Consider the following 24,416-nt stretch of genomic DNA (forward strand, 5'->3'; position numbering starts at 1 on the left):
GACTTCTTGCCAGCGTGAGGGAAATTTGTATATCCCATTTTTGAAAAATGTTTTATCTTTTGATGCGAAAAATTGAACCAGTGCTTGTTTGATATCTTCTTCATTTTTGAATTTTTTGCCCTTCAAAAAATTTTGTAAGGACAAAAACAAGTGATAGTCGGAGGGTGCTAACTCCGGGGAATATGGTGGATGTGACAGAATTTCCCAGCCTAGTTCTGCAATTTTTTGACAAGTCCCCAAAGCAGCATGTGGCCTGGCATTATCGTGATGCAGTATGATGTTCTTCCTATTGAACATCGCCAGCCTCTTTTCTTGGACTGCTGTCTTTAAATTATCCAGTTGCTGACAATACTTCTCCAAATTGAGCTTTTCGTTCGGTTTTAAAAGCTCATAATGTATTGGTCCTCCAATGTCCCACCATATACACAACATTCTCTTATTCAGAGTCAAATTTGGTTTAGAGGTGGAAGGGCTAGGTTTTCTGGGTTCACAATATGCCCTTTTCCTTATGATGTTTTTGTAGGTAATCCACTTTTCATCCCCAGTTCTCATCCGGTTCAAGAAGGGCTCGATTTTGTTCTGAGCAAGCAGAGATGTGCATATGACGACTCGATCATTCAAATTCTTCTGACTTAATTCATGTGGCACCCATCTTGAATATTTCCACACCAATCCTATCTTCTGAATATGGTCCGAAATGGTTTGCTGAGCTGAATTAAGCCTTTCTGCGATTCTGATATTGTCAGAAAAGGATCTTGCTCCAACAGGTCTTAACAACATCGTCATCGATCAAAGATGGTCGCCCAGAACATGGCTTATCAGAAAGGTTGAAATCACCTGTTTCGAATTTTTCGAACCATCTCCTGCATGTCCTATCAGAAACTGTACCTTCACCAAACACTTTCAATAAATTTCTACATGCTTCTCTAGCTTTTTTTCCTTATTGAAATTCATAAAAATTACAGTGGCATAAATGAACTTTATCAGTAGCCATGGGTACACTATGGCTTCACACATAAGACTAACGTGACTCAACTTTATTTTAGTTAATTTGCTACGTCAGTATGTATACATTAAGTGATAAAAAGAGAGAGGCACACGTGCGCCAAATAACATGTGCTTACGTGTCGAAACTTGTTGTGATAGAAATGGACAGAACTTTCTGGTAGACCTGATATATATTTATATATCATCCTTACTGTGTTTTCTGTCTTGTTACTACCAGGCTTGTTAAAATTATATGTTGAAAAGCTGTAGCTCCTTATGTCTGCTATTATCTTTTTGTGATGTAGGTTAGCAGCTATTGGAAACTATTAGCTAAATATATTCATTAGCAGTAAAAAATGGTGTAGATTAATTTGGTTATTACATCTTCATTTATTAATAGAAATATATTTCAGTAACAGAAATGTCCCTTCATTAACTATTTCCTTAATCAGAAGTAGTAGTTCATATAGAAAAATGAAAATAAATGTTTTATTCTTTTTAGAATATTTACCAGCTTTTTTTGTTTTTTGTTATTTTTACAGAGTCAGAGAGAGGGATAGATAGAGACAGACAGACGGGAATGGAGAGAGATGAGAAGCATCAATCATCAGTTTTCGTTGCGACACCTTAGTTGTTCATTGATTGCTTTCTCATATGTGCCTTGACCACGGGCCTTCAGCAGACTGAGTAACCCCTTGCTCGAGCCAGTGACCTTGGGTTCAAGCTGGTGAGCTTTTTGCTGAAACCAGATGAGCCCGTGCTCAAGCTGGCGACCTCGGAGTCTTGAACCTGGGTTTTCCGCATCTCCAGTCCGATGCTCTATCCACTTTGCCACCACCTGGTCAGGCTACTTACCATTTTTTTAAATAACGAGCTTCCTAGTATGCTGCAAGAGTTACCAGTCAGTATATTTTATTATTATGAACACTGTGATTTAAGCATATTTAAAATATTTTAGCCCTCTACAGTTATTAACCTTGCATACAATCAAATTATTTTTGGCCATTTGAAGCATATGCAAGTTGGTTGCTGAGTACTTTTTACATGATTTTAATGGACATTAATATCTTCCCTGTTTTCTGGTATAAGAACTATGAAACACCACCAATGAAGTAATCTTATGAAATATAAAAATAAGTGGAACTTAAATCAGGTCAAGTCACTAAATAAATCTATTGATTTAAAGAAAATACAGAGAATGGGGAAGCACTTTTCAATGGTATGATTAGGAAAATCTAGACAGTGTGACAAAATAATCTTTTTTTATTTAGTAAATTTGATTTCAAGTAGTGAAAAAGATAACTGGCTAGTCATTAGGGAAACACGTATTAAAACAATGAGATCCAATTTCATGCCTGTTAAAAATGCCTTGGGCAATACCAAGTTCTGGTGAGGGTGTAGAGCAGGTGTCCCCAAACTACGGCCCTGCGGGCTGCATGCGGCCCCCTGAGGCCATTTATCTGGCCCCCGCCCCACTTCCGGAAGGGGCACCTCTTTCATTGGTGGTCAGTGAGAGGAGCACTGTATGTGGTGGCTCTCCAACGGTGTGAGGGACAGTGAACTGGCCCCCTGCATAGAAAGTTTAGGGACCTCTGGTATAGAGCAATAGAAAAATCATATATTCTACAAATGGAAATGCAAAACGTCACAGCCATTTTGAAATATGACACTTTTAAAAGAAAGCATTCCTTGTACAACACAGTAATTTCTATTTACCATAGAGAAATGAAGGAATAGGTTCCCACTCCTATCCCCACTCTAGAGACTAAGAACTGATTTAGTTATAGAAGCTATTCTACAAGAGAAATAAATATTTGTTTCTTGTCACATCTAATGAAGATGCCTCCTCAACCTAGCCCAGCTCAAATGGCTTCTCCTTTATGAAATCCTCCCAGACCTGCCCTGCCAGCCCGAGCCTAACTTAATTGCTAGGCTAATATACAGTCTTTTATTTTTGAATTTAAAAGAATATGTTCTAGCCTGACCAGGCGATGGTGCAGTGGATAGAGTGTCGGACTGGGATGCGGAGGACCCAGGTTCAAGACCCTCAATGTTGCCAGCTTGAGCGCGGGCTCATCTGGTTTGAGCAAAAGCTCACCAGCTTGGACCCAAGGTCGCTGGCTCGAGCAAGGGGTTACTCGGTCTGCTGTAGCCCCACGGTCAAGGCACATACGAGAAAGCAATCAATGAACAACTAAGGTGTTGCAATGAAAAACTGATGATTGATGCTTTTCTCTCCATTCCTGTCTGTCTGTCCCTATCTATCCCTCTCTCTGACTCTCTGTCTCTGTAAAAAAAAATAATAATAAAAAAATAAAATAAATAAAAGAATATGTTCTAATTATTTGTTTGCATTTCGGTCTTTTCCACCAGATTGTGAGTAACTTTTGGTCAAGAAAATGATGTGTGGTTTTTATTTTTATTTTTGTTCCCCTCAGTAGTAAGTATACTACCTGGCCCGTACAATAACAATGTAATCTGTGCTTCAAGATTCCAAATCTATTGCTAATGAGTTGTTTTCCTATTTTGCCAATAATATATCAGGGAATTTAATAACACAGAAAGAAAATAGAGAAGCCTGCTTTAAATACAGTATTTTTTTTTCTTTAATGTCGTATAAAAAGACCATACATGAAAGAGGGGAAGGGTGGGAAGGTAACTGTGGTTATTTTATCAATTTTAGAAGACACCTATTTAAAAATGACTTTGTTATTCAGTTATGTTTCATGTAGCATTGTCAAACCCAAATTACATATTTTAAAATTAACTTATTACCACCTCATGCATTTTATTACTTATTCTTATATATTAATAGTATATACAAATAATTTCAAGTAAGTAATGCAACTCATTAAAGCTGATGCAATGAATAACGGTAAGAGTGGCCGATGTTAATGATTTAAATAACTGATATAGTTCGTATCAGTTGAGATCATGGCTCTGTACCGTGGTTCCGCAATGGATAAAAGCATCAACCTGGAGTGCTGAGGTCTCCGGTTTGAAACCCAGGGCTTTGCCCAGGCAGGGCACATACAAGAAGCGACTGCTATGAGTTGATGCTTTCTTCTCCTCCCTGACCCCTTTTCTCTCTCTCACCTCTCTCTAAATTCAATAATTAAAATCTTTTTTAAAAAAATGAAAAAAAGATATTTATGCAAAGTTTTTTTATTTATTTAATTCCAGTTGTGTTGCTTGATACAACAGCCGCGCTGGGAGAGCTAGGATGGAAAACATATCCGTTAAACGGGGTAAGTTTGAATATCTTTTTAAAACTGTCGCCCTCGTTAGGTGTTTAGGATCTGTTGTAATATAAAGGGATAGTGAGTTTTGAGCTCTATGCAGCATGTATTTTTAGCATATAACTTAAATCGCATAGAGAAGCTTAATTACAGTTACAAGTAGTAATCAGGGGGAATAATATGTAAAACATTTTTGCTTTCTTCTAAATTTGTAACTGTTTTTTTAATATAGTGTGTATACAGAGAAATATTAGAACATCTTATATGAATATTTTCTTTAGAAATAAATTTCTATGTGTATATTTAAGACATTTTTCTGTATATATATATATATATGTTATTAAATTTGGTAACCTCAGTGGGTATTTGTGCATAAACAAAGTTTAGATTATTGTAACTGGATTTTACAGAAATCAACAATTGGTTTTTTATTAGAAACTATGAGTCTACTAAACTATGAGTCATACTTGGCCAATATTATATAAGGGAATTTAATAACAGAAAGAGAATAGAGAAGCCTGCTTTAATACAGTTTTTCTTTCTTTAATGTGGTGTAAAAAGACCATATATGAAAGAGAAGTGGAGTAGGGGAAGCAAACATGGTTATTTTATCAATTTTGGAAGACAGCTATTTAAAAAATGTCTTTTTTGAAGTTGGCAAAAAGAAATATTATGATTACTTTTTTTAAATCTGGGGAGGGTTGCTTTTGAAAAGCTTATAGAGATGTATAATATACAAATTACAGTTTTTCAGGTACTGACATTATTTTAGTTATGCTTATACTTGACTTTTTATGTTTTAATAGATTTGCATTATTTTCACATTGCAATATGTTTCTACATTTTTATTTCAAACTAATTTAAAAGTGTGGTTTGTGAAGCTTTTAACTTTAGTTTTTATCTATTTAAACGACATCTTTATAATAAAGGTAGTCAACTGGTTTCAGATACAATTGGGTTAACTTTTTTTCCTTTTTATAAAAATTATATTTTCCTCATTTTCATATTTCTGATAATTTTACATTGCTTCTTTCATTACATCTACAAATTTAAATCTGAAAGGAGAAGTTGACCCAAACCGGATTTTTAGAGAATCATAAAAATACTGCTGTTTTGAATTAGGATTTTATATTGTTATTCATCAGTTATTCACTAAATGTGTATTTTCATCTAAAAATTTCCCTGAAGAGTTAAATTTTCCTGTTGTTTAACAGGCTGATTTTTTAACTGTTTGTTTTATAGACTGATTTTGATTTTTTTTTTTTTGGAAATTTTCTTTTTTTCTAAGAGTTTTTTATCAAGTCATTTATGAGAAATATACCTTTTAAATTAAGATTATGCTTTAATTTTCATCATCTTCTCTCTATTAAAATGAACAAACATCAGTATTTGTTGCATGTATCAAGTATGTCACATTTATCACACTTTCAAAAACATAAATGAAACTTTTTTCCCCAGAAGCCTTCTAAAGATAATGCATATTTCCATTTAAGTGCATGTACACAGTAACTTACACGAACTAATAAATTATTCATTTATAAGCCAAACTTTTTTATTTTCTGAAAGAAAAAGACAAAAAAATAAAGAGATCCTGATATCACTGTCCTTATAGAGTCATAGCCAAAGAATCACGTGAGGAACAAAAGGCTTTAGTGATTGTGTTTGGCTTGATCAGGCTGCGTTTCTGAGCAAACTGGTACCCAGGACATACAAGGATTTACAACAGGGGTCCCCAAACTACAGCCTGCGGGCCACATGCGGCCCCCTGAGGCCATTTATCCAGCCCCTGCCACACTTTTGGAAGGGTACTTCTTTCATTGGTGGTCAGTGAGAGGAGCATAGTTCCCATTGAAATATTGGTCAGTTTGTTGATTTAAATTTACTTGTTCTTTATTTTAAATATTGTATTTGTTCCCGTTTTGTTTTTTTACTTTAAAATAAGATATGTGCAGTGTGCATAGGAATTTGTTCATAGTTTTTTTTATAGTCTGGCCCTCCAACGGTCTGAGGGACAGTGAACTGGCCCCCTGTGTAAAAAGTTTGGAGACCCCTGATTTACAGAGTTACAAATAAACTTACTGCTCTCATTCTTGTGATGATTTTATGAGGGGTATTATGAGATAGGGATTTTTTTTTTACTACTTCTAGTTTATTACTTACAGAGAGAGAGGGCAGAATTGTCCAAAAGTGAGTCTTACTTCATAGTTTTTCATTTGCCAGACACTGCACTAAGAATTTTACATTTTATTTTCACAGTGGCCCTATGGTGAGTGATGGCCTCTAATTCAAAATAAACTATTTCTGACTCTGAAACTTGTATCTTTATCAGGGCCTGCTAAGAGAGAGGAACATTGGAAAGTTCATGAAAGGCCAGTTACTTTTATGTGATATTTGCACAATTTATTTAGATTTCTTTTATTGCCTTGATAAGTAAACTGCTGGACTGAAATGTGCATTTTGAACACTAGCCACAGATTAGCAAGAGGAAAGAGAGAAAAAAAGATGGGCAGGAGAATCCAGTAGAAAATAAATATGATATAATAAAGAGGAAAATGAAAAGCTGGTTAAAATTTATTGAGCATTTACCATATGTTAGGCCTTGTTCAAAGCATGTTAGTAATATTTGTCATATAAATCAAGTATAATTTTGTGGAAATTAGACTCAGATACATTAAATAACTCACAAGATTACTGTGCTAGGAATTAGTATAACAAAAATTTTAAGCCAAACATATCTTAAATCTTGATGCTTATGGGTGGTCATTTCACAGCTAGGTGCTTTTTATTTATTCTAAGACTTTACTATATAATGATAAAGCCCAGCTACCAATATGTAGATTACAGAGGGAAAAGTAACACATAGGTTTAGATATTAAAAAGTTAGTTGAATGCTCAATTACGTTGAAATATATCACTGTTGGAATAAGGTATACACTATATTACTTTTAGATTATCCCCAAAATAAAAAAATGCATAAATGGCATGTGTCAGCAGTAGGAATGCTTGAAAATATGAACACAGGAACATATTTTAAAATAAATCACATTAGTAAGTTTTAAAGAACATCTACAACTTATTTTTTTCTTTTAACTAAGAGGATCGGATATTGACATTAAGTTTTACTTAATGCTATTTATAGATTATAAAACCCTAATACTGTAGTTATTTGAGTCGGAGGTTAGGTAACATAGAAAACGGATGAATAGTCTTGAACAAATGACTTTCTCAGCCTGCAAACAGGAAAATAAGACATATTTACTTTCTGAAATGCTTACACATAAACTCATATGTCCCAACTCTTAAAATACACTTTTTAAAATCAGTGTCCACAATTAAATTTAATAAACATCTATTTTATGCACTTGATGCCAAGTCCCCTTTTAGAGTGCTTAAAGCAGAGAATATTTAAATGTATGCATTACGTTAAAGGAATATTGAGACTAATTTGTGTGGCTGGATTAGAGAGATGTGTGGGGAATAGGACTGATTGTAGGCTGTCATATTGTGGAAGACTTGAATTTAAACGTCTTAAGTGATCTATACAGTGTATATTTCAATGTCAGTAAGTAAAAGTAAAAAAATTTCTGAATTCACTTAATCAAACAAACATTATTGAAGTATTTTTTGTTGTTCTTTAAGGCAATAATCTAGACCTTGGAAATGAAAGGTGCCTTGGAAAACACCAAGGGGAAGATGTTAAAAATGTAGACGATATGAAATTAAAGTCATGTGTCAATAAACAATGGGAACATTTCATCCTTGTGTGAACATCAAAAAGCGCATTTACACAAACATAGATGTTATAGCCTACTGCACCCCTAAGCTAGATGCTATAGCCTATTATTCCTAGGCTACACACCTACACAGCGTGTTACTGTACTGAATGCTGTGGCATTTGAAACACAATGGTATCTGTATATCTAAATATTTTTAACATAGAAAAGATGCGGTAAAAATATGGTATAAAAGATTTAAAAAAATGGTATACCTCAATAAGGCACTTACCGTGAATAGAGTTTCCAGGACTGGAAGCTGGTCTGGATGGGTCAGTTATGAGAGTTGAATGTAGGATTGATGCTGGACATGGCCTTTCCCCCTCCCCAGTTCCTTGTTCTATGGATCCTGACCATGAGCTATGGAGGAGAGGGTAATAAAACTGTAGCTGAGGTTTTACTAAGGACAATGGAACTGAGTCACCATATATTATCAAGGAGAAACAGCACAGAATGGCAGGTATGCTTGCCCCTTACTACCTGCTTGCCTGCCCATAGGCAAGGAATTTTTCTTGAACAGTTATGAACAGCTTAGCTATAAAAACCATGGCCTTCCTCAGTGGGGTTCAGAGCTTTCACTGACCTGATGCTATTGGTCCTGCCCCTTTATGTAAGTAATAAAGGCTGTGTCCACTCCATCTAGTCCTCCTTGTGGTTTCTCTGGGATCTCGCAACAACACCCAATCAATTTTCTCGGTCTCCACCTCCTATGTTCCACTGAGGGACTGTGAAAGCCTACATTACTATAGACTTTATGAATACTCTCTGACAAGCCCTGTCCCTGATTTCTTCCAAAAGGGTCAGAAATAGGACATCAAAGCTGTCAGTAATGCTCCATTAACAAGGATCTGAACTACATTGATTGGAAATATTGAGGAAAAACTGGGTGAGTAAGGCATAGATCACCATAATAATAACTGTCATGAGGGAGTGAAAGTTGGTTAGGAGGAATAAGAAATCAAGATGGAGAGATACCGGAACACGGGATTTTTTCACGAGGAGTGTGGTTTTGACAATTGCAATAGTTAGATTAGGAAACTATTTAGTAGTCATAAAAAAAGAGGTTTACATAAAAACATTTTAAAAAAGAATTTCACACAGAAAAGTTATAGAACTGGCAATATTTTAACATTATAAATTTGGTTTTGGTTCTACTGACCCTATCTGGCACAAAAGACTCTCTCTGGCATTGTATTGATAGAAGAACTAAAACTTCTATGCTTTACATCATTACAACCTGAAAATATTGTTAAAGTATAGGGCCAGGCTAGCTCTATACTACCACAAAAGAGCTCTTACTAAAGTGGCAGTGGCATTTAATACTTCTCAAGGTATGGGATCTTAGGTCCTCAATGAAGAAATTACAGAAATTACAGCAGTGTACTCTGAAGACTATTAAGCGAGACCTGGTAGGGCTGCAATACCCTCTGAGTATGTAGCACTGTGGAGACAGGCTCCTCTTTGCAAAAACAGGTCAGTGGCTGACTGATTGTGATGTAATCTGTGCACTCAAAATTGAGCTGCTGTGAGTGAGAGGAATCTATTGTCAAGCCCCACAGATGTTGCTTCTGGCAGAGGAAAGAAAAATTTCCTCCTGAACCACATATCCTTTCATTTCTTACAGAAAATTCAGCTCCATTATAATCTAATGTCAAGAATTATATGTCTACATAATTCAAAACTCTTAAGAACTTTATAAGTGTCCCTTCCATCCTATATTTGTCAACATACTACATTAAGAATAAAAGTATGATGACCTAGCAAAGGAGCTAAGAGTTCCATAATAATCAATGAAAGAATGCTGCATGAATAAAAAATTTTGCATAGCACTATAGAAGTTATAAGTGCATACCGAAGAAGTGTTTTCACAAATATAAATACAAGCATGTGCCCTGTTTTATTTTTATTTGCTACGAATAACTAATAACTGGTTAATACTAAATCTTATTCTGCAAAAAAACTGAAGGGTCTATTTTAATTTTGAAAATCTCCTGGGAAGGAGACAGCTATATTGTAAAATGTTATGCCAGTATAATGCTAATGCAAAAAAAAAAAAAGAAAGATACTACTCATGGAGTGACTTTGTAGAACAGAAGAAATTAAATATAAATATATATCTATATTTATATACATACATATACATACATGTATCTCCTGAGTTTATCTCTTGAGTTTATTTTTGTAGTCTGAAAATATATTGAAAGAAAATTATATAATTTCTTGAAACATTAACTTTCATGTTTACTCCTTTCCTTTTGATATTTTTATTTATTTTTAGCCAATATATAACATTATAGATGAAAGAGAAAAATAGAGTTACAAGAAGATGGCCTGTAGTTAAATGTTATATTAAAAACTCTTCATACCCATTAAAGATCAGGGCACATTTATTGACACAGAGCAAGAGCAGGAGGTATGTCATATTGAGGCATCTTGGCTCAATATTAACTCCGACTAATAGAAAGTAATTGCTAGTAACCAGAAAAATAAAAACGCTTTGCAATATAAAAAATTTTTCATGATTGAAAACATACTGTTTTCTTTGAGCTTTAATAATTATATTTAATACTTCTAAAAATATAACAGCAGAGCGGCTTTTTAAGTTTGATACTGTAATTGAAAGGATAAATAACCTGTTTGAGTGGCTATATACTGATTATTAAAGGTACTTATACAGTACCTGAATAAAATCTGAGAGTTAAAACATAGCATTTCATAATAATTTCATAAGATATTATTTTATTTATACCTCAAATTAAATATACTAGATGTTGATGGAAAGACCATACTTTTAAGCTCTCCATCAACACACCTGAAATATTTTCACCATTTATTTTTATTCAAAACAATATTTTTTAGCAAGAAATGAAGGATTTGCTTGTCTCAGATATATTTTTTTTCACTCTCCCCTTTCAGCATCTAAAAAGGTAGTTAAGTTGATTTTTTTCTTTTCTTGGGGAGGTAGTTAAGTTTTAAAAGCTCATTTTTAATGTATACATGGTAAAGCAGACCTTTGCTAAAAAGTCATAGTAGACAGATATAGGCGGTATTGAAAATCAAACTTTCTTGCCAACAGCGAAGTACAGTTTGGTAAATTAATGTTAGTAGGAAAAAAGTATTATTGGGTACTAATGCGTTTTTAAAAATCACAATAGTTATAGTTTGGAAAACTTTGTGTTTCCAAGGTGCCAGATGCTGGTTTTAAATAGTATAATAAATGTATAATTTTGCATGCTGTGACTTAGATGATCATTACAGTTTAAATAATGTAAAATCATACAATATGTGCGATTTTTATTTGTTAAACATAATGAGTTGGAATTAGGATATTTACATTGAGATATTTAGGAAAATAAGGATACAAGGCATTTATGTCTAAATAAAAGCTGTAAGTGTACTTTGTATACCTAATTACTCATTATTTAATTAAATATTAAAATTTTAAGGGTTATACTAGTTACTAAGTAATTTTTGTAATAAAAAATGAATATATTTTATAATAAAATGGGTCTGTATTGTAGATAAACTGAGTAGAAATATACTTTATTCCATAAATCAGAGACCATCATTTTCCAATATCTTCATTCCAAAGTTGAAAAATCAAAATAGAACTTGTTTATGATAGACAATGAAATATCTCTAATAATTAATTTCTATTATTGTATTATAATTTATATGTTTTATATTACAATCATGCAGAAACCTTTCATTAACCTGGCCTTTTATGTATTTTGATTTTTTTTTTTTTTACTCAAACTGACCTCACTTAGCACCCTAACTCCCCCTCTTCCCTCTCCTTTGCTTAATCATTAAGCCCTCAGGACAATGAAGTTCTGGTCAGCATCCAGTAGTCTTAGATATAAGGTCCAGGGTCTATTGACTATCGAGACAGAGCTTTCAATTAAACTAAACATAATAGCGTGGCCTCAGTTGTGGTTTAGCTCCAGACCCAGGAAAGCAGAAAGATCCCACAGAAAAAATCCTTCTGAAGTTGAACAGAACAACTTATGGCTAGCAGCAGGGCCAAATGCAATGATCAATTACCCCCTACCCTAGCACCAGCCAATCAGTAGAGACCACCATCCTAACTCTATTAGTCACCATGATTAATGCTTTTTCCCCTATGCAACCCCTCCCTGGAAGCCATCAGGGAGCCAGGTCTTTGAGCATTAACTACCTGTGACTCTGGGCATAGTGCCATCTCCTTAATAAATCCTTACTTTTTTGGCTGCAAACTCCTGTTCATGTTTTATTGGACTTTGATGCAAACAGACCCTTTCAGTCTGGTAACAATATAGTCAGTCTAATTTACCCTAGGTGCAGACTCTAGTATTGCATTTAAGTAATTTAATAATAAATTGAAATTATTCAGAACTACATGTATGTGTTTGAAATCTGAAAATATAAACTTTTGTAATAATTTCTATTAAAATGGATTTTTTTAAGTGAAAAGAGAGGAGATAGACTCCTGCATATGCCCAGACCGGGACCCACCCAGCAACCCCCATCTGGGGCTGATACTCAAATCAACCAAGCTATCCTCAGCACCCAGAACCTATGCACCCAGGACCTAACCAATCAAGTCACTGGCTGTGAGAAGGGAAGAGGGAGAGAGAAGGAGGATAAGGGAGGGGAAGAGAAGCAGATGGTCACTTCTCCTGTGTGCCTTGACCAGGAATCAAACCCAGGACATCCATACGCCACGCTGATGCTCTATCCACTGAGCAAGCCCATTAGGGCGTAAAAGACTGTTACGGTTATTTTCAAAACTGCTATCTAAATATTTATTCTTCAGAGAAACGTTACAACTTATGCGGTAGTTTTCTAAATATTCATCATATTAATTTCAATCATATTGTTTCAAATTCCAAAGAAACAACTTTTCAGTTTTGGACATTTCTATTGCCATATTCTGAAACAAGATTCTTTCCTTAGTCATGTCCTCATTAATGGGTCTGTAAAGGCATTCTTCATTTCTGTTATGTTGTTATTCATCCTAGCATTTCTTTTTGATTCTTTCATAGGATTTCTGTCTTTCTGCTTACATTGTCCATCTGTTCTTGCATGTTGTCTACTTTATACATTAAAGCTGTTAACATGTTAATTATAGTTTTGTTTTGTTTGACTTTTTTTTATATTCCTATTCTGATAATTCCAACATCCCTGACATATCTGATTCTGGTTCTAATGCTTCTTCAGTCTTTCAAACAGTATTTCAGTGTTTTTGTTTTGTGGGTGTTTTTTGGCAAGGGCTTTTAATATCCCCGGTAATTTTTCATAGTAAGTGAGATGCTTTCTCAGTAAGAGGAACTGCGATAAATAGGCCTTCAGTAATGTAGCGTGGTAAGGTTAGAGGGGAGGGCGTGTGTTCTGATGTTCTATGATTAAGTCTCTGTTTTTCGGTGAGCCAGTGCCCCTGGACTAGTGCTTCTCAGTTTTCTGTGACAGGGTTAGCTAGAAAGAGCTGAAGTTGGGTGTTTCCCTCCCCTAACATGGAAGGCTAGAGCTGGCTCGAACTGGGTATTTTCTTTCCCTCAAGTCCATTAAGTCCTGATAAAACCCCAGCAAGATTAGGCTCTGATAAAATAGTTTCTCCTGAAGGCAGGCCTTTTAAAGAACAAAATGCTCTAGCATATTCCAAAGTGGTTTTGTTTTGTTTTTTACATTTTTAAGTGTTTTAAACATTAAGTACTATTTCATTTGTAAGCACTGTTGTTTACTTAGTCAGTGGTTTAAGAATATTTGGTGCGTGTTTAGATTGTTTTGATATTTTTTCTCCTAGAAAATAAATATTTTTTTTATTCTGTTTCTTCTGGATTTATTTCTTTGTGCCTCATTTTTAATAACTATGTCTTTATACATATCTTGTATTGACTTTAAGCTAATTAAGTATAAAATATGGAGTAGTTCAATCCAAAAAACACCCTTGTAGAAATAAGTGTACTAGAAATGTTGCCATGCTGACACCATCTTCTAAATAAAGTGACTAAGAAACTTCATTGAGGGATATCTGTTGTGGTGAGTGCCACAGTGCCCCACCTCCTCAATAGTATATCGTCAGAACCAAGTGGAAACCTGGTCAGAAGACATCCAGTTCATTACCTTAGCAGCTCCCTGTCAGCTCTCACGTACGATTCCCATAATCGGCTAATCCAGTCAAAGTCCTCTTTAGGAATTCAGGAGTCCTCAATTAAGAGCCCAGGGAAAGCAGCTATCACAAACCTTTGCCATAAAGATACAGTGCACTGAAAGATACAGGGAAAAGGTAAGAGCAGAGATGCTGTTCAAAACCAACATCATGTGCAAGTAAAAGGGGTAAGAGAGCAAACAAACAAAACAGCCGGTTAAAGGGCAACCAGTGAGGAGTAGGAAGGAAACACAGCACATGCAGGGAAGAGGCTAAGAGAAGAGGAAAGATCGAGGTAGTCATCTTCTAGAACTTACCGGGCTGCTGCTGAATCTCCAGACCCAGATCTTAGGTATTTTTAAAATGAATTCAATTTACTTGAGCTGCCAAATTATAAAGGCAGATTGTAAACATCGTTGTTATCATCATCGTCATCATCTTCATCATCATAACGATGCAGATTGGAAACATGATGATGATGATGATTATGATGATGATGGTGGCAGATTGTAAACTTCCCAATAATGAATGTTATGATGATAATAGAAAAACAAAACAAAACAGAAAACATTGAAACACTGGGATGATGATGGTAGATTATAAACTTCCCAATAATGAATTTAATGATGATGATAGAAAAAAATAACAGAAGGCCGTGAAACACCGGTACTGCTTTGAGGCATACCAGGAGATTTGAAAAATCTCGGAGGGTAGAATTTTCTTAAGGACAACATAGGAACATGAATCATCCGGATGTATAGGCCTGCTTTTATCAGCTCACACATTGGTGACTGACATTCCCTGCATGCAGGCAAGGTGGGAAAACAGGTGAATGAATATGCATAGTTTATTAGTGTCCTTAAACTTTTAAATATTTACTAATTTATTACCTGAGCAACTATGACTTGTTGCAATTCTCTACACTATCTCAGAATATTCCTTGCTGTATAGAATCCTCTGCTAAATAAATAAATTGCAACCTTATTTTTCACCAATTGAAAGAACATGTATTATATGATAATGAAGTTGATTCTCTGGTAAGGAAAATAAAAAAGCAGGTAACAATGATTTAGGAAATCAGAGGTGAAAAATTTACTGACATCTGTGAATACATAATTAATTTCATATTCTCTGAGCAGCTGAAAAATGTGTATGTAATTTATTTTTATACTATCTCTGCTGTTTTTTAAAGAATAGTCTTGAGGGTGTCATCTCACAAGTGCATACTTTTTAAAGGTTTTTTTTTAAGCCAGTTACCCTTGATTTACATAGTGTAGTTTTTTTATTTTTTTTTTATGTTTTACATTGTTATTTATAAAGGTTTAACTTCTAGCCTCCTACTTCCAGGAGAAGCTTCCAGTTGTTCTTTTAAAACTGAGCTTTCATATTATGTAATCTAAACTAAGGTTTTCTTTTTATCAGAAAATTCTCATTGTTTTAACAAGTCATTCAAAAGATTTATAATGAAAGAGTCTACGTTGAAACTCAAAGCAAGCACTTAACAAATGCTAAACCATCCTGTGAATCCCTAATGGATTATTAGTAAGAAACTAGATGAAACATTGTAGGCCAAATATTTTTATAAATTTGATTGTTTATATTTTCATTGTCTGACTAGCTCTTGTGTCACATGACGAATCACCAATTCCTATTGATTCTACCTCCTAAAGCTTTATAAAATCAGTCTCTTTCACCAGTGCATCAGTTCTTCAATTTACCATGACTGTGCTTTAAATTATCCACAGATATTTAATAAACAGTTGGTTGAATAGCTAAATAGATATACAGGTAGAAATTATTTTAGATATTGGTTATAGGCTGGTATTATCTTTCGGCAGAATCAGCTGTAAAAAAAACCAACTAATCGATTTTGAAAATGGAACTGTGCTTGTTTTTTTTCTTAAACTTTTTTCATTGATTTGGGGGGTGGGGAGAAAGAGAAAGAGAAAGAGAGAATTATCAACTTCTTGTTCCACTTAGTTGTTCTATTTAGTTTGCACTCATTGGTGACTTCTCATATGTGACCTGACTGGAAATTGAGCCATGACCTCTGTGAGCCTTGATGACGTTATATCCACTGAGCCACCTGGTCAGTGCTGAACTGTGTTCTTATTTAACATTGATCTTGAGTACAGGTAGAAAAGTTTATCCATTTATTCTCATTATGATACTTAAGACAGCCCAATTCATTCTCTCATGATCAATTTTATCTCCAAAATTTAAGTTGAAAGGTGGTTGAGAAAGAAGATATTTACCTATGAAATAAAAAAGGCTGTAAAAGAGTTTATAAACTATTTAAGCAACACTAATCAAGACATAATACTCTTTCAAAGAATTAATGACTGGTTTAGAACAGTTGATGATCTGAATCACATCTGGGATATATTAACCCCAGGTGGTTATTAATCCTGCGCCTTGTTATTAAGATGAAAATAAAAATTATAACATATAGATTTTTAGTGGTGGGTAGATGGGCTGCAAATTTAAGATTTATACTAACCAGTCAAGCTTTCAAAAAGCATAGGTCAACATTAAATGTTAAATAGGTTTTTGTAATCTGTATTCCATGCAATTAGTATTTGGAACTAATGTACCATAGTAAGCAAAATAGGTTCTTAAAATGTTTTAACTGCTTTATTTTATCGAACAAACCTGTTGTGCTCATAAATGTACTGCTTAACTTAGTCTTCATCTCCCCTGTAATTAGTTGCAATGTATAGCAAAACATTTCTATGAAATTTTAAGTCTTTCAAATAAATGCATGAAACTGGGACTTTAGAAATACATACACATATGCAACCATATGTATTTTATCCTTTAATGCATTCTGCATACCACATCTGGAGAGGTAAAACTTAATCTGTATTGTTGATTTAGATAGCTCCATTTAATAATGTTATTTATTTAATCAATTTATGTGCTTACCTTAAATGCAGTGCTTTCTGAGGCACATTAGGAGGGCTTACTTTATGGTTTCTTTGGAGGATTGCTCTAAGAAAGCAAATATCTTAGTTATTTTTATTCTTTCTTTTTATAAATACTATATTAATTGTTTGGATGATCATAAACCTGGTTTGCCCATAACAGTCCTGTTTTATTTCTGTTGCCCAAAATAACTATTAATTGTGCCCCTTCCGTTTTTAAGAGTGTCCTTGTTTGTATGATGAATTGTACAGTCACTCTGATATTTAGGTAATACTTAGCTGTATTACAAATAACCCCGAATGTCTAAGAATTCAAACACAAAAGAATATTATTCTCACTCTAGTAGTAGTCTAAAGTGAGTATTCCTAGCATTTAAGAGTTCATCCTCCTCCTCTCCACGGAGATGATAATTCTTTTTAAAAGTTCAGATGTGGGACACAGCCTGACCAGGTGGTGGTACAGTGGATAGTGCATCAACCTCGGATGCTGAGGACCCAGGTTTGAAACCTTGAGGTCGCCAGGTTAAGCATGGGCTCATCTAACTTGAGCAAAGGGTCACCAGCTTGAGCGCATGGTTGCAGACTTGAGCGTGGGATCATAGACGCGACCCTATGGTAGCTGGCTTGAAACCCAAGGTCTCTGGCTTGAGCAAGGTGTTACCAGCTCAGCTGGAGCTTCCCAGTCAAGGTATTTATGAGAAGCAATCAGTGAACAATTAAAGTGCTGCAATTATGAGTTGATGCCTCTCATCTCTTCCTTTCATTCCTGTCTGTTGTCTCTCTCTCTTTCTCTTTCTCTTTCTCTTTTGCAAATAAAAAGTGAGACACAGTACATCTCCATATATTTCATTGTTTAAAACTGTTACATTACTACACTTACCTAAAAGGCAGGCAGAAAATGTAAGTTAGCCTGGGAAGAAAAGGATGTGGATTTTACCCGAATGGACTAAACTACTCATTGTCTCTCCATATTCATTCTCCTAATTCTCATTAATGGAACCTTGATTTTGAGGCAGCAATGTATCCAAATTAAAACCCTGACAGTTTCTAGTGTATTTTTCAGGTAGTTGTAACAAAACACTATGTTCTCACCAACAAAATATAAATGTTTTGTGAAATATCCAGAAATGCTGTTTAAAATGACCTCTTTCGGCCCTGGCCGGTTGGCTCAGCGGTAGAGTGTCGGCCTGGCATGCGGGGGACCCGGGTTCGATTCCCGGCCAGGGCACATAGGAGAAGCGCCCATTTGCTTCTCCACCCCCCCTCCTTCCTCTCTGTCTCTCTCTTCCCCTCCCGCAGCCAAGACTCTATTGGAGCAAAGATGGCCCGGGTGCTGGGGATGGCTCCTTGGCCTCTGCCCCAGGCACTAGAGTGGCTCTGGTCTCGGCAGAGCTATGCCCCAGAGGGGCAGAGCATCACCCCCTGGTGGGCAGAGCGTCGCCCCTGGTGGGAGTGCTGGGTAGATCCCGGTCGGGCGCATGCGGGAGTCTGTCTGACTGTCTCTCCCCGTTTCCAGCTTCAGAAAAAAAAAAAATGACCTCTTTCTATTAGAGGTCAAACTTTTTTTCTGATACATTACCCTTTTGCTATCTAGAATGCAGATGTGTTGTCTAGAACTTTAACAGCCATCTTGAACCCTAAGTGAATTTTAGGATGAGGCACAAGCTAGGAAGATATAGTTGCCTACTGCATTTTCATTAAAATTATATTTATGCTGACCCTGGCTGCTTTCTTAGTGGATAGAATGTCAACCTAGCATGTGGATATATCCTGGGTTTGATTCTGGTCAGGGAATACAGGAAAAATGACCATCTGCTCCTCCTCCCTCCTCCCCCCTTTTCTCTCTCTTCTCCTGTAGTCAGTGGCTTGATGGATTTGAGTGTCACCCTGGGCCCTGAGGATAGCTTCATTGGTCCAAGTATCAGCCTCGGGTGCTGAAACTAGCTGGTTGATTTGAACATTGGCCCAAGACAGGGATTGCCAGGTGGATCCCTGTCAGGGTGCATGCAGGAATCTATCTCACTATATGACCTCATCTCACCTAAAAAAAATTATATTTACGCTATAGACTTCAATAACACTGGAATATATGGTACCATATAATGTTACTGCAATAAAGAGCAAAGCATATCTTTTTCCTTCTTCTGCTTCTTTATCCAAGTGAGAAGAGGAAAGATAGACAGACTCCTATGTGTACCCCAACTGGGATCCACCCAGCAATTCCCATCTGGGGCTGATGCTCTGCTCATCTGGGGCCATGTTCACAACTAAGCTATTTTTAGCACCAGAGGTAGAGGCTCCATGGAGCCATCGTGTGCTTGGGGCCCATGTGCTTGAACCAATGAAGCCATGGCTGTGGGAGGGGCATAGAGAGTGTGAGAAGGGGGAGGGTTGGAAAAGCAAATGGTTGCTTTTCTGTGCCCTAACTGGGAATCAAACCTGGACATCCACATGCTGGGCCGACACTTTACTGGCCAGGGCAAGAGCAAAACATTTCTAATCTTTATATATAAAACTTTCATGCTAGAACAAACATACATGAAAGGGAATAAAACTATTTGTTAAGAATTTTTTTTATTCTCGGTCATGAGAATATGAGTGATATAGTTTCCTGTTCGTATTTCTGTTTTTATCTAAATGTCTCTGCAAAATATACATATATTTCTTTTACTATATTATTTTATTACTCCAATAATGGTTTTTTCTTTACAAAGTATTGTATGATGGTTTCTAATAGTTTTTTAATATTTGAAATCTCTAAATGCCCATTATAATAATTTAACAAAGAGATAGAATAATAATTTGAATGTTGAAAACTATGCAAAATGAACATTCATAGATATTGTCTACCTTGTTAGTTTATGCTCCATATCTATATATTCTAGTTCAGAGTAGTCAACAAATATTAACTGAAAAATTAAATAACTGATTAGACTCATTATTTTAGAGTAACAGAAAAATTATTAGTATAATAGAAAAGTATTTCATAAATTTTCATTTACAGAACACTAAATATGTCATTAGCATCATGTTAATTTAATTTTGACATTTATTGTCTGATCTAAGGACATATGGATTATGTCTATTATTTCATAGAAAATCTAAAAAGCAAATAAAACTTTTCTCATATTAAAACTATGGATAGTATACTCAAAGTATACTGTTTATATGTCCTTATTTCATTTAAGTTTCATTCCCACTTTTTACCTTTGCTTGTAAAAGTAATGGGGATAAAAAATAAAGAAGATGCCTGAGGCCCTGGCCAGTTGGCTCAGTGGTAGAGCGTCAGCCTGGCATGCAGGAGTCCCGGGTTTGATTCCCAGCCAGGACACACAGGAGAAGCACCCATCTGCTTCTCCACCCTTCCCCCTCTCCTTCCTCTCTGTCTCTCTCTTCCCCTCCCACAGCCAAGGCTCCATTGGAGCAAAGTCGGCCCGGGCGCTGAGGATGGCTCTGTGGCCTCTGCCTCAGGCACTAGAATGTCTCTGTTTGCAACAGAGCAACATCCCAGATGGGCAGAGTATCGCCCCCTGGTGGGCAAGTCAGGTGGATCCCGGTTGGGCACATGCAGGAGTCTAACTGCCTTCCTGTTTCCAACTTCAGAAAAATACAAAAAAAAAAAAAAAGAAGAAGAAGAAGAAGATGCCTGACCAGGCGGTATTTCAGTGGATAGAGCATCAGACTGGGATGTGGAGAACCCAGGTTCAAAACTCCAAGCCAGCTTGAGCATGGACTCATCTGGTTTGAGCAAGGCTCACCAACTTGAGCCCAAGGTCGCTGGCTTGAGCAAGGGGTCACTGGCCAGGCAGTACTTTATTTTTTTTTTATGGATGTAGATACCATTCATTCAGGCAATGATGGAAACTCAAACTTTTTTCACCTTTTAGTTATTGGTAATAGTGCTACTACTATGCATATGCTTATATATACATTTTTGAGTACCTATTTTCAGTTCTTTTGAGTGTATACTTAGTAATGGAATTACTAGGCCATGTGGTAATTACGGTATATGTCTAACTTTGGGTAGAACTGTCAAACTATTTTTTTTCCACAGTGGCTCAAACATTTCACATTCTCACCGGCATGTATGAGGGTTCTGAATCCTTCACGTCCTCACCAGCACTTCTTCCTCTCTATTTGGTTATTCTCCTGTGTGTGTCTGTGGAAACTGATTAGCCAATTCTAACATTTTGTGCAAATTCAAAGAATACCCAGAGAAATCTGGATAAAGAACAATATATTAAGTCATTTACACCACAAAATTATTTATAACATAGTAATGAATACAGTAAGATACTGGTGCATGTTTAGACAAAGTGACTAATAGGACAGACTAGAGAATTTAACAGGAGACCCACCATATATTACATCACCTGATAACCACCAAAGTGACACTGCAGTAACATGGGTATACAATTGTTTTCAGTCAATGGTTTAAGGGTCAGTCGGACATGGGAAAAACTGTATTGTCATCTTTTGCACCAGTCACCATGTGTGTTGGCTCTAGGTCCCCTTGGGAGGGGCGTCAGTGGAGGCCTAGGTCATCTGTGCCCGTGTCCCATTCGGGCCACATAGTAGGAGCTACAAAATGATCTGCAGTGGGTAGCTGCCTAGGATTGGCTTGGAGGTGTCTGAGGTAGGTTATGCTGCGAACTGAGGCCAGCTGCCACTAGTGCCAGGCTGGGGGTCACTTAGCAAGAGGTACAAGAAGGCATGTCAAGGGCAGATGCTACTTGTTTTGGTTTTGTGTACCTTGCAGATGTTTTAGGGAAGTCTACAGCTCCGGCTAAGGCCACTCGCCACTTGTGAGTAACAGTCCTTGAAAGAGGTTCTGCCCTGGGCTTGAGTTGGGTTGAGTGAGTTCTCAGGGAGTCACCACTCAGAGCAAGTGAGTTGTGGACAAGTAAGTCTGTGCGATGGCTCTTTGAAAGAAACACCTGGGACTTCAGCAGCCCTCTGGCTCACTGGGGCATAATCCCTGCTTATTTTTTCAGTCAGATGGTGAGGGATTCCTTTTTTCTGGCACTGGTGTCCTGGGCTGGGGTGCCTGTTTGGGGTCTAGGACCCCTCACTCCTCAGGGGGTGACTGCTACAGCCCAGATACCCCTTCCAATTCTTAACCACCACATGTGGGGATGGGACCAGCCCATTTCACATCTGCGCCCCTACCAGTCTCTTCGTGCCTTAAAGGGGTTCTGTTATAAGGGTTCTGTTCAGCTAGTCCTTGGGAGATTCTCAAAGGGTTGTTGTTCTATAGTTTGTAATTATAAGTAGTTGTGAGAAGAGGTTGAATAGAGCAGTGGTCCCCAACCTTTTTTGGGCCACGGACCGGTTTAATGTCAGAAAATATTTTCACGGACCGGCCTTTAGGGTGGGACAGATAAATGTATCACGTGACCTAGATAAGCATTGAGGAGCCACTGCGCGTCTTCACACGCAGGTGTTGTAAGGTACCAAAAACTACAGAATTAATATTAATATTTTAAGAGGCTTGAAGAACATTTTATTAATTTGGGTTAAGGTGTGCAAAGAAATTCTGAGCATAGTCTCTGTACTGTGTGATTGGCATAACCAGGATGGTCCTTGGCATTGTATTGTAAATGCAAAGGGAAGGAAAACATGGATTCCCAGACATTCCACTACACCTGTGGGGAAAGGGGTTAATGGCTAGCCAGGTGCAGGGAGAGAAAAGCCAAAATAAACCTTTTCTTATAGCAGTGAGCCATTTGCAGGCATTTGTCCTCACAGAAACTACCTCTCCTATGTAAATGCATGTGGTTAATATGTGTGACTCTGGACAGAGAGATGGCAGATAAACACTAAAAAATATAAGAATGGCTTTTAATATGTCAAGAGACATCTTTCTACCATTGTGTTGACTTATAAATTTTGTTTTGTCCAAAATGATGTATGGCTTGCAAATTGAACATGGTCCTATCATTGTAAAGGACATATGACTATAACCAATAGTGGTAAAGGGCTCCTAATTATAATTTTTGCTTCTGTACTTCCCACTTACAAAACTATAAAAACTAAGTAGAACAAAGGGCCGGCACGCACTCCTCAGACCAATGTTGGAGTTGCCGCCACTTGGCCAAGCTAGACAATAAAGCTTTGGTGTGTAATCGACGTCTTCAATGTTTCGGGTCCCTCCGGATTAGGTTTAACAGCGTCAAGAGTGAGTCTTAGATGGATGTAACAGAGGGAATCTGGTCATTTTTTAAAAATAAAACATCGTTCAGACTTAAATATAAATAAAACAGAAATAATGTAAGTTATTTATTCTTTCTCTGCGGACCGGTACCAAATGGCCCACGGACCAGTACTGGTCTGCGGTCCGGGGGTTGGGGATCACTGGAGTAGAGCATTGACCAGAAGTTCCTGGCAAGCTCTCTCAGACTTCACTTTTGATTTGAGGACTCATGTTTTGGGTTTTTTTTTTGTATTTTTTCTGAAGCTGGAAATAGGGAGAGACAGTCAGACAGACTCCCGCATGCACCCGACTAGGATCCACCCAGCATGCCCACCAGGGGGCGATGCTCTGCTCCTCTGGGGCATTGCTCTGTCGCGACCAGAGCCACTCTAGCGCCTGGGGCAGAGGCCAAGGAGCCATCCCCAGTGCCTGGGCCATCTTTGTTCCAATGGAGCCTTGGCTGCAGGAGGGGAAGAGAGACAGAGAGGACGGAGAGGGGGAGGGGTGGAGAAGCAAATGGGCGCTTCTCCTGTGTGCCCTGGCCGGGAATCGAACCCGGGACTTCTGCACGCCAGGCTGACACTCTACCACTGAGCCAACCGGCCAGGGCCAGGACTCATGTTTTGTTTTGTTTTTTTCTCCTAAAGAAAAATTCACAGCTCTTATCTCTTCATGTATTGCTTTTTTCTATCATAAGACAAATATTGGAATGTTCCGATCTATTCCCTATATTTCTTAACAGCTCCTTTATAATTTTAGATTATTTCCCTCACTGTATAGTAAATATGAATAAATTATCAATGATATATTCCATCTTATTAGTCACTTTTTGCCAGTCTAGTGTTTTGCTCATCTCCTGATTACATACTGGTTAAAATGTGTGAGTTTATATATAAAGAGAGAGAGAAAGAGAGAGAGAGAGATATAGATACATATATTTCTTGTTGGTTTATATATTTTATGCTACTCTCTTCTTTTACTTCATATCATTTTGTTTTGTATTCACCCACTGTTATTTTTACTTTTTTTATAATAAAAGTTATTCCATCATCTATATCATTGGCATCTTAAATATACTTATAAACCTCTTCAGACTGTATCATGTATTATTTTCATCCACGTTTACTTTGTCCCTATTGATTTTACTGGCTTACTTCCCTGCAGTTACATTTC

At 36.7% G+C, this 24,416-nt stretch overlaps 1 protein-coding gene across 1 annotated transcript in view; it reads left to right on the forward strand.

Annotated features, from left to right (window-relative positions):
- EPHA6 (EPH receptor A6) overlaps positions 1 to 24,416 on the forward strand; it is a 903,626-nt gene that overhangs the window by 61,104 nt on the left and 818,106 nt on the right. Inside the window, exon 2 of the mRNA XM_066240843.1 lies at positions 4,171 to 4,235. Within this exon, the coding sequence (XP_066096940.1) occupies positions 4,171 to 4,235 (65 nt within the window). The remainder of the gene's footprint in view (positions 1 to 4,170; positions 4,236 to 24,416) is intronic.

Source organism: Saccopteryx bilineata, chromosome 8 (assembly GCF_036850765.1).
Source record: "Saccopteryx bilineata isolate mSacBil1 chromosome 8, mSacBil1_pri_phased_curated, whole genome shotgun sequence".
Classification (NCBI taxonomy): Eukaryota; Metazoa; Chordata; class Mammalia; order Chiroptera; family Emballonuridae; genus Saccopteryx; species Saccopteryx bilineata.